Source organism: Coenobita brevimanus, chromosome 70 (assembly GCF_032717465.1).
Source record: "Coenobita brevimanus isolate Jiangsu-jjx chromosome 70, ASM3271746v2, whole genome shotgun sequence".
Classification (NCBI taxonomy): Eukaryota; Metazoa; Arthropoda; class Malacostraca; order Decapoda; family Coenobitidae; genus Coenobita; species Coenobita brevimanus.
Window position 1 is genome coordinate 44066393 of NC_137023.1, and position 12069 is coordinate 44078461.

The window sequence follows — 12069 nt, forward strand, 5'->3', positions numbered from 1 at the left end:
TGAACTCAAAACCTCTTCCATTCGTTGCTGGCACAGTTCCATGCTCTCAAATTCCTCCTCGAACCTATTCAGGGCAAACACGATTCGACTAATCCTAGGCATTAGCAAAACACTCCCCACTACTTCCGTTGCCTGCTGTTCTGCTGTCAGGGTCTGTTGTTCAGAGTCTGCCTCGCGTAGTGGAGAGGGTGTTGCTCTTGAGGTTCACACCAGAAAACACCGGTTTTGGGCAGTTTTTTCCTGCCGTCTCCCGTCATGTGGGTGTGACTCGCATACTCAGGTTAGGAAAATATTAAAAACAGGTCCTCGCGCACTAGGGGTTTTGCGTAATAGGATCTCGCGTACTAGGGGGATGTACTATATATATATATATATATATATATATATATATATATATATATATACACAGTCAGACTTCTACTTACGAAGTATCGACTTATGAAAAATCCGCAGATACAAAAGAAATAATTTTCTGGGGTAAAAAGGTAAAAAAAATACAGTATATATACATTTACCGATTCAAACCACACACCAAATACAAGTCAGTGGTCCCCAACAGATGCCGACTGTGAGCTCCCGCCTTCCTCCTGCTTGGAAGCCCACAGCATTGTTGTTATCAACACAAGTAACATCAGCTGCAATTTTTGTCATTTAGACTTGAATATATCCCCCCAAATGTCTCAGAAATGGAAGAGTAATGAAAGTGGTGATGGAAGCAGGAGAAAATGGCATGCAATTACAATGGAAACCAAAGTGGACATACCCAGTAATTACAAGAGTGGAAAGAGGAGTGAGGTTGAGTGATGTGGCACGTGTGTTGCAACTGATTCCCTCACGTGTAGGAACAATTTAAAAGGATAAGGAACTTTTCTTGCGCAGTACTGTACAGAATATGTAAATGTATCACAGTCTTTGTATTTATGCTTGTTTATATTAACCTTACATGCATGAAATTAAGGGCTACTAAGATTGAAAGAAGGTTAAGGAGAAAAAAAAAAAAAAAAAACAAACAAAAAAAAAAAAAGCTTACAAGGGACCTTCAGGAACCAATTATTATCGTAAGTCGAGGACTCCCTCTCTCTCTCTCTCTCTCTCTCTCTCTCTATACAGTATATATATATATATATATATATATATATATATATATTGTATACAGTAGCTTTATAACTCCAGGAGAAGTTTTTCTAAGTATGGGATAAGTTACAGCTTTTACTGGCCCCATCAAGATAAAAGGCCTTCACAACGCTGAATAAAATAATCAAGAGACAGCAAGAAAGAAACATAAAGTGTCATAGGACTCAAGGGATGAATTACAAGAAGCCTCAGATAAAGACAACAATTATTAGACCCACCATGGACAGAGATTGTGAGTCCTCCAAATGGGACAATGGGCTGGTCGTCTTTAATCCATGTTATGATGGGCTGTGGCACTCCATCAGCACGGCAAGTGAACTGGACATTGCTGCTAGGTCTTGCATATTGATCATCTGGCTCCACTATCAGTCTTGGTGGAACTGAATAAAATTAATTGTATTAATGCATATGTAACAAATAAATTTACATTCTTTAGGGACAATATAGAGTATTTCACTGGTAACAACAGAAATTCTGAAACTGAAAAGAAAAAATTAACACAGCCATCAGTTGGTTACCCTTAAACAAACCAAGGAGGAACCCCTTTTTGTTGTCACTGTTGCCACCCCAAGTTAATCTGGACATGAATCTAGTGGACTCCAGGAAACCAGCTCTTTAATCAGTCACTTCCAGAAGTCTTTGGTTAAGGTTATGTTAAAGGGCTGCCTGTGTTGTGATAGTGTGGTGCATGAGGTCAGTAAATATGTTCTGGTACATGCGGCTTGCAATATAGTCATAGTAAACTGTTTGCGAATGATATTTTATATAATTCCTGTAGCAGGGAAGGATGGTGACAGCACTGCTGTCTGGCCAGGTACACTATAGTCTCCCTGAGTAGGATAGTGTCTGAGGGGTGGATGAATGGTGGAGGTTCCTGATGAGTGCTATATGGTTGTCTTGAATGGATGTGGTGTGTTTAGATACCGATACGTATTTATAAAGTGCAGTGTTGGGTGTAGGAGGATGCGGATGTCACTAGATTTTCTATGCAGTTTTGAGCAGTTGCTCATTTTTTGCTTCTTTGTGGAGGGGTATGAAGCAATAAAATTACAAGGACATGATGGGCCATGAGCTAAAGTATTGAACTTTATGCCTCTCGTCTTCACATGATCTCTAATCAGAAGTACTCTAGTTTCCTAATGTAGGTGATCTATATTTGTAATCTTACTGCATCCTGCTATTTTTTCTTTTTTAATCCAAGGAAGAGGGAACCAAAGGCCAGAAGCCATTATTCTTAAGGCTTTTTTTTTTTTTTTTTTTTTTTTTTTTTTTTTAATAGCTTACCCACGTTTGTACTGGCTAAGGTGTCCATACACCTAACAATGAATAAAGAGAACAGAATACTTACCAAAAACCCTGAGAGTTGCAGCTGCAGAAATTCTTCCCAAACGGTTGGCAGCTGTACACCGGTAGATACCAGAGTCATTACGGATAGTTGCAGAAATATAGAGGGCACCTTGGTTTGAAACCTATAAAAAAAAAAAGAAAAAAAAAAAAAAGGCAACATTATTCTAAGTTATGGATAACGTGTGGTCACTCTTTACATATTAGTACAGACAAGACAAAATATTGAAGATGTCAGGTTCAATAATGGTATTAACCCCTAAAGTACGCAATTAGCTCAGTAGGTCTGTCCCTCCAGCCGCAAAACAGGTTCGATTTTTCAACTTTCACCAAGGTAAAAATTTTTCTTCCACATTTCAAAAGACTGAATTTACACAACTGAAAATGCATGTTTCAGCCAGACTGACCAAACAGTTATCGCACAATTGCCTGTCAAAGATGCAAAAAAGTTACCAATCCCCCATGGTCGAAAATACAAAACGTACAGAAAATGCACTATTTACGGTAAATAATTATATATACTGTATATAACTAATGTCAATATAAAGTGTTCCTTAGGACACGCTGTCAGTGTGGCATACGCCCATAGCAACAAAACAAGCCAGGCGAAAAGTGGAGATGGAGTGTGTATGGTTGGAGGGGGGAGGATTACATTACACAGGATTACACAGGAAAGCAAACAGCAACAGACCTTACGGTCCTTTCGAGGCTGCTTGTTACAGAGTAAACTATGACTACAGGATCTAACTCTACATGCTGAAGGGTAAGGATAGTAAAGCAAGAAGGCTCCCCCCACCACCATACCCTCCAGGAAAAGGTGAGAAAAACCACCATGCAGCATGGAAAAACTGACATGGAAATTTCACAGGAAATACTGGAAAGGAAAAGTCGCATTCGATAATACTTTGTCTATACGCTAACTATTTGAGTAACCTGAAAGAGAAAGTAAGCAAATAAACTAATAGTTACAGCATAACATTATAAACCTGTACGTTGTTTTTTTTTTTTTTTTTTTTTATGCGAGGAAGAAGGAACCAAAGGCCATGAGCCCGCAGTAACAGTTCCCTCCAAGAGAAAAACAAAATACAATAGAGAGCCAAATTCAAGATCCGATCATTTTGAGATGCCTGGACACACTGCGTTTGAAAGACTGGGGATCATAGGCAGGAGGAAATACAGACAGAGGGAGACAGTTCCAGAGCTGACCTGTTGCATGAATGAAAGACTGGAAGTAACGGTTAACTCTTGCATTAGAGAGTTGGACAGAAAAGGGATGAGAGTTTGCTGCCAGACGGGTGCTACGCGCCCGTCGTAGAGGTGGAGGAATGCAAGCAGACAGTTCAGAGGAGCAGTGACCATTAAAGTAGCGATAGAAAAGAGATAAAGATGCAACAGTGCGGCGAAGAGACAGAGGTTGAAGGGAGTCAGTAAGAGGAGGAGAGTTAATGAGACGAAAAGCCTTTGACTCCACCCTATTGAGAAGAGCTGTATGTGGGGAGCCTCCCCACACATGAGAGTTGTACTCCACACAGGGGCGGATAAAACCCCTGTATAGAGTCAACAATTGTGCAGGGGTAAAGAAAGAGCGGAGTCGGCTTAGCACACCCAATCTCTTGGAAGCAGATTTTACAAGAGATGTAATATGATCTATCCAAGATAAGTCCCAAGTAAATGAAACCCCAAGCATGTTCAAGGATGATGCAGGATTAAGCTGAATATTATTAAACATTAGTGGGTATACCTGTGGAAGATTTTGTCGGGTTGATAGGTGTAAGAACTGAGTCTTAGAAGCATTAAAGACAACCATATTATTTTTACCCCAGTCAGAGATATGAGCCAAGTCAGACATTAGGTGTGTCATAGCCTCATCCCTTGTTTCTTGAAGTAACTGTTGAGATGGGCGTTGCGGGAACTGAATGGAAAGGTGAAGGGTGGAGTCATCAGCGTATGAGTGGATAGGGTTAGATGTACAGCTTAGAAGATCATTGATGAATAAAAGGAAGAGAGTTGGTGATAGGACAGAGCCCTGAGGAACACCACTGTTGATAGATCTAGGAGAAGAACGATGGCCGTCTACGACAGCAGCTATAGAACGACCAGAAAGGAAGCTAGCGATGAAGGTACAGATAGAAGGATAGAAACCGTAGGAGGGCAGTTTGGAAATTAAAGATTTATGCCAGACTCGATTGAAAGCCTTTGAGATGTCAAGTGCAATGGCAAAGCTTTCGCCAAAGTCCCGAAAGGAGGATGACCAGGAGTCTGAAAGGTAGGTGAGAAGATCGCCAGTGGAGCGTCCCTGATGGAACCCATACTGACGATCGGAAAGAAGGTTGTGATAGGAAAGATGCCTTAAAATTTTTTTATTAAGAATTGACTCGAAAACTTTTGAAATACAGGACGTTAAAGCAATTGGACGATAGTTGGAGGGTTGGGAGTGGTCACCCTTCTTTGGGACTGGCTGAATGAGAGCAAACTTCCAGCAAGAAGGAAAGGTACAAGTTGACAGACAAAGGCGAAATAGTTTGCCTAGGCAGGGTGTAAGCACAGAAGCACAGTTTTTGAGAACAACAGGAGGGACCCCATCAGGCCCATATGCCTTGTTAGTACTGAGGCCAGTAATGGCAGAAAATACATCAACTGAAGAAATTTTAATGTCAGCCATGAGGAAGTCAGAGGGGGGAAGTGATGGAGGAACAGCACCGGAATCGTCTAAGGTGGAATTGGAGGAGAAAGTCTGTGCGAAGAGATCTGCTTTATCAGTAGAAGAAATAGCTACAGAACCATCAGAGTAGAAAAGAGGAGGGAAGGATGATGAGGTAAAGTTGTTAGAAAGATTTTTGGCAAGGTGCCAGAAGGAGCGGGAAGAATTCGAGTTGGAGAGTTGAGAGCATTTAGTATGGATGAAATTATTTTTAGTAGAGCGAAGAACAGACTTAGCACGATTCCGGGCAGAAACGTAAAGATTATGTGATTCAGGGGTGGGTTGGCTCCGGTACCTTTTGTAGGCCTTCTCCTTGTTGCGGACAGCATTAGAACAAGCGTGATTAAACCAAGGCTTTCTTGCGTTAGTCAAAGGATATGAGAAAGGAATGTATGCTTCCATGCCCGAGAGAATAACCTCCGTAATGCGCAAGGCACACTCAGATGGCTCACGGCCATGGAAGCAATAATCATTCCAGGGAAAATCAAAGAAGTACTGCCTGAGGGCCTCCCAGTCCACAGCTCCAAAATGCCAGAGACGACGTTTCCCTGGAGGGTCTGCAGGCCGTACTGGAGCGATAGGACAGGTTAAGGTAATAAGGTTGTGATCGGAGGAGCCCAACGGAGAGAAAAGATTAACAGAGTAAGCAGAAGGATTAGTTGTGAGGAAGAGGTCAAGTATGTTGGAGCTCTCTCCAAGGCGGTCAGGGATACCGGTAGGGTGCTGTACAAGCTGCTCTAGGTCATTAAGGATAGAAAAGATGTAGGCTTGTTCACCAGGTGGATCCGTGAAAGGAGAGGAGAGCCAAAGGTGGTGGTGAACATTGAAATCTCCAAGAATGGAGATTTCAGAGAAAGGAGAAATGGACAGAATGTGTTCCATCGTAGAAGTAAGATAGTCGAAGAATTTTTGATAGTCAGTAGAATTAGGGGATAAGTAAACAGCACAGATATATTTAGTCAGAGAATGACAGGAAAGCCGAAGCCAGAGAGTGGAGAATTCAGAAGAATCAAGTTCAGGAACACAAGAGCAAGATAAGTCATTGCGTATGTATACACGACAGCCACCTTTGGCTTTGAAATGAGTATAGAGAAAGTAGGAGGATACAGAAAAGGGTTTGCTGTCAGTTGCCTCAGACAGCTGAGTCTCCGTTAGAAAAAGAAGGTGAGGTTTAGAGGAGGAGAGGTGGTGCTCAACAGAGCGAAAGTTAGATGAAAGGCCGCGAATGTTGCAGAAATGAAGAAGAAGAGAGTCAGACAGTGGTTCCAGGCACCTCGAGTCGTCACCGGGAGAGGGGCAGATGGCGGGGGCATTTATGGTCCCCCCCCTGGTGACTCCGAGGCTGGGTGAATTGACGCCATTTTGGTAAATTTTGAATAGGAAGTGTAGTGTGTACTGTGCATGTAGTTTGGTGAAGATAGATAGAGAAATTTGTACTGGAGAGCATGCTGGCCTACTCTCTGTGTAACTGAGACACTGAAAAAGTTCAGCAAAGGGGGATGGTCAGGAACTAGTCCTGAGGGCTGATGAAACGGGAGCTCCAGCACTCCCTGTCATCAGCTTTCCATCCACCTCGGGAGTGTCTGTGGACATAACATGGAAACTACACAGTGCACAGTGTGGATGTTTAGAGGTGGTGCGGCAGCCTTGTCTGGTGCTTTTAAGGTAGGCAGCAGTCAATCAGGCCCAAACTCCGTTCACTCCACTGACACAAGGAACTCTCCCATGTGGGACTAGTACACACGTTTCCTCCTGAAGCATTAAAAAAATCCCGATGGTGGTCACTTGGCTAACAGGGAACCTCAGTGATCCACAGCCCATCACAGGTCAGAAATAAGAGTAGTGACTGTTATATCAGGGCTATCTGTGCAGATCCTAATCTGTGCTTATATTACTTTACTTGCATTGAATAAACTGTAAATTATATACTGACATGATGCAACGCTATGTACAGGTACGTTGTTTACAGGGCGTCTTGTAGACAAAAGGGGAATGAACTTACACGTAGCTATAAAAGCAAGTTATTCGGACAGAAAAAGAGTCAGCCGAGGATTCTTGTGCAAATACTTGTCTATTTTGTTTTTGAATGTCTTAACTGAGATACTGTTCACGGTATCTGAGCGTAACCTGTTCCAGATATATACGACTCTGTTGAAGAAGAAGTATTTTGCTTCATAGGATTGGAAACGCTTTCCCATAATTTTGCAGCCATTACTTCTGGTTTGACTCGACCGGTATATTTCAAAATATTCATTCATGTCTAAGTTGTCATATCCCTTCATGATTTTGAAAACTTCAGTAAGGTCCCCTCTTAACCTGCACTTCATTAGGCTAAATAATTTAAGTTCTTCAAGGCGTTTCTCATGTGGTTTGTTTCTAAGTCGTGGTATCATTTTTGTGATTCTTCGCTGTATTTTCTAAATTTTTCTATGTCCTTTCTGCAGTACGGAGACCGGAATTGCACACAATACTCAAGATGGGAGCACACTGATTAGTTGTACAAGGCAACCAATTATGTCATACCATCCCAGACACTCAAGCTCTCATCAGCCTGATCCCATATACGTCACAAAAGGGGGCGGAGCTACCCTCCCCCAGTTTTTTGTGCGTCTTTAGCGATCGTGCAGGATTGGCTGGCATGTCAAATTACACAAAAGCACAATCGTGCAGCATCGGTTTAGAGGGGTTAAGCATGACAGTTCTTCTGTTCAAACAGGTAAGTAGCTTCAACTGCTAGTACAGGTACAGTACTGCATATCTCTTCTAATATCAAACACGGCTTCCTGTAGGGCACAATACAAGGTGGAACATGATGAAATCATGTATAGCATCTACATGAAACTCTATATTACAGAAGACCTTCATTTTGCAAGGTTAAAAAATATATGTGAAAATTGCCATGCTAACTGAATCGTGCAAACTGTTCCATACGTACCACTGTTATTTGACTATGGGGGAGGAAATCACCAAAATTCTCAAAGTCGCTACTGGACCCTCCTAAAAAATGTACCACCACCAAATACATTCATAAATGCACATTTCATCATTAGGCAGAAGAAATAGTGAATGAACAAATATAAAATGGCAATAAGTGGCCAATAAGTGGAATTTTAACTCACTTTGATAGTGTAGGTGACAAAGAAAGCAGTAGTTTTGGTAGGTGGGTTCTAAGACTGAGGGGCTAGAGGAGGAAGAATAAGCAGTGCCTTTAAGCTCTTAAGACCTAAGACTATGTTTCAATGCTTTCTAAGTCACTCCCCCAGATCTGTTAGAGGCTTGTCTTGCCGAGTCTGGTGGCACAAATATGTCACGATGGAGGGACACAGATGGTGGGTCAGGAGATGGGATCATGAAAGGGGTGGTAAGTTGCTTCAATGACTCATTCTTTTCATTTTGTTTCATTTATGAAGGCTCCAACATGCTTGCATGCATTGACCTTGATCATCTAATGCAGCTCTCCATGCCACTAAATCTCTGGGAGTCTCCCTATTCTTAACTAATAATGCCTTCTGCTCTGCCAATAAATGCTAAATATCTGCATAAATTGCTTGGAGTTGGTCAGTATTGGGAGTTGCATCCACTACAGGCTTCATGAAGCAGTCAGCCATTTCTAACACTCGACTCAGTTGTTGCTGTGTCAGTTCTTCCTCTACCCTCTCTGATGTTTGCTTCTGCCTTTGAATTTTCACTCAGTGCAAGGCATTCTTCCTCCTTCACCTTGTATATGATTTCATCGTGATGTCTCTTGGTCACCGTTGAGTAGTCGCACAATGTTGTCTTCATGACGTCAACAAAATCTTCCCTGGGTATCCTTTTTCCCACTTCCAGTGCTACCTCAGGCAGCAGGGGTGAATGACACATGGGATACTGGGTGCACGTGTTCCAAGACCATGACGTCAACACTGCATCTCCGCCATGTCACTACTCAGGTACAGAATTTTGTTATATTGGTTGGGATGAAGTGAATGTCCGTCACCTATTTTGACACGCGAAACAGGTTGGAATATAGTGCCAAATAAAACATACTTCCCGTAATCAGAAGGCATGCAAAATGAGTGTCTACTGTACTAAGACTTATTTTGACAAAACTATCATTCTTAAAGTAAAAGCTACTCTCCTTCCTGTTCATTTCTTATAATAAAACCTAATTCCAACAAGATCCCCACATCTTTCAATATACTTCATATGGATAATCTACAACACTTTAAACAACACAAAATCTCTCTCTCTCACAAATATATATATATATATATATATATATATATATATATATATATATATCAATAAATATATATATATATATATATATATATATATATATATATATATATATATATACAGAAATGACAATGATTAGGTGGATGTGCAGTGCGCCCCTGCGTCCAAGGCCTGGAGGGGCTAGGTTTACAATGGAAGAGTTGAGAGGTAGGATGGGACTGGAGTGTATTGGTGTTGTGATAAGGAGAGGTAGATTGAGGTGGTTTGGACATGTGGAGAGGATGGGGGATGATAATTGGGTGAGGAAGGTGAGAAGTGTTAATATTGGGGGTGGGGTTATGAGGGGTAGACCGAGAAAGACTTGGGACAAGGTCATTAAGTGTGACCTTAGGGTTAAGGGACTGAACAGGGAGGCTGCAATGGATCGTGCAGCGTGGAGAGCCCCCATTAGGTGACCAAGGCCGACACATGCAAGCATGTTGGAGCCTTTAAAAAACGAAAACGAAACGATATATTATATATATATATATATATATATATACTGTATATATATATATATATATATATATACAGTGCTCGTCAGAAGTATCAAGCGCCCTGCGTCCCTCCTATGAAACTAACCTTTCAACATTGAAACAACATATAAATAATGCATTTTATTTACCTTTAGTGCTTTGTAGGGTATCCTTTACACTTCTTCACGGACCTGAGACGTCTTGGAAGTGAAAGGGCGAGGTTCCTGAGGTGCTGGAGGGGTATTTTGTCCCAGGAGTCACGAATGGTGGCTTCCAGCTTAGGCAGAGAGCTCATGTCCTTCCCTTGGAGATTCTTCTTTACGAGGTACCAGAGGTTTTCTATCGGGTTGAGGTCTGGGCTATTTCCTGGCCAGTCTTTCATGAAAGATACCTCGCAGTCACGAAGCCAATTGGTGACCGATTTGGCCTTATGAGCAGGTGCACAATCCTGCTGAAACACTCATGCACCTGTTAGCTCGAAGGACTCTGGTAAATGATCACACAGAAGCTCCAGATAAACATCATGATTCACTCTGCAGTTCTTGGGAAGCACAACAAGCTCCCCCAAACCTTTACCAGAAAAACAACCCCATACCACGAGTGAATCAGGATGTTTAACTGTTCTTTCAACGTAACATGGGTCAAGTGGGTCACTACCTTTGCGCCAGTACACACGTGCTCCTCTGTTACAGGTAACACTAAACGTTGCCTCATCAGACCACAACACTGACAACCATTGCTCCTCACCCCAGTTAAGGTATCTGTTAGCAAAGGCAAGCCTACAAAGTCGCTGGTAACAAGTGAGAAGAGGCTTTCTCACAGGCCTATGACTTGTGTAACCAAGTTCATGGACCCTTCAAGACACTGTGCGCACAGAAACCTCACCAAACACTTCCGGGTTGCTCTCCTTTATTTTCCTTGCACGAGGATTAGACTCCACTGCACATTTTAAAACATTAACAGACCTCGGGGAAGTTTTCCTGGGCCTACCAGACCGCGGTTTCTTTGTGGGAACGTCACCACTGTATTCCACTCGAAACGTGCGCACCACCTATGCACTGTCAATCGAGCCACGCCAACCATTTCACTAATTTCCTTCGTTTGGTGGCCTGCCTCCTTTAGAGCAATGATCTGGGATGTGATTTCACTCGATAGTTCACAGGTAGGTGCCATAACAAAATGGTGAAAGCCAAAACTCTGCGGTACACTCGGTAAAAACTGGCGCAAAAAAAGAGGGAGACATGGCGGAGTTCCTCTCTCTCTCAGGCAGTCCATAGGTAACTGAGGCGGGAACCAACCAGCGCGTAGGAAGGCCTCAGGGTACCGTGATGTCATGCTAGCACTGCAAACTTCTGGCTCAAAAACGGGTGATTCTTTTTTGGCCATAAGTATTGCGCACCCGGCCATAGGCGCTCGATACTTCTGACGAGCACTGTACATATATATATTTCTCGGTGTGACAGGAACACATACTTCCACTCTCGCTTCTGGGCAAGCACTGACGTGCTGAGTGTTTCATCACCTCCCGCCAACACCAGAGAAGTTGCAAGTTACTTCTTGCCCAAAAAATTCACTTGGTAGAGATGGAAACACAAAGCAAAGACAGACAACTCTCCCATAGCAATTCTGTATATATACATAGGTCGGCGGTACCGAGGTACAAAAGTACCGAGTTACAGTACTGAGTTAAAATTGGAGTACCGGTAGTACACGAAATTGGTACCGACAGTACATTTTTAGCATATTTTGTCGGTACTTGGTACCAATACATTTTATTTATCTATATTCATGCATCGTGTGATAAAGAAAAGGTAAGGAGATGGCCTCCATAGGAGTGCTGTTGCCAACCCTGGCCATGTGCCTCAAGAAATTAAAAGAGCTGAAGGAAAGAGCCGATCTGACGGTGTGCTATCCTCTAGTGAATGCAGTGATTGGGGATGTGGAAGGCAGGTTTGGCCATCTTTTCAAGGAGACTGATTGCCTGTTTGTTGCTGCCTTTCATCTCCAGTTCAAGCTATCGTGGTTGGCATGGTTACCTGAGTCTGCCTCCAACACAGAGAAAATGAGGAGGAGGGTGGAGAAGAAGATAGTGTTACTACTGGAGAGCAAGCCAGAGGACGCGGAGAGCAGCACCACTGATGATGATGACGAGCAGGA

At 42.6% G+C, this 12069-nt stretch overlaps 1 protein-coding gene across 1 annotated transcript in view; it reads right to left on the reverse strand.

Moving 5' to 3' along the window:
- Pxn (Peroxidasin) overlaps positions 1–12069 on the reverse strand; it is a 493078-nt gene that overhangs the window by 105034 nt on the left and 375975 nt on the right. The window contains exons 11-12 of the mRNA XM_080277593.1: positions 2483–2603; positions 1353–1514 (exon numbers count right to left, since the gene is read on the reverse strand). Of these exons, the coding sequence (XP_080133719.1) occupies positions 1353–1514; positions 2483–2603 (283 nt within the window). The remainder of the gene's footprint in view (positions 1–1352; positions 1515–2482; positions 2604–12069) is intronic.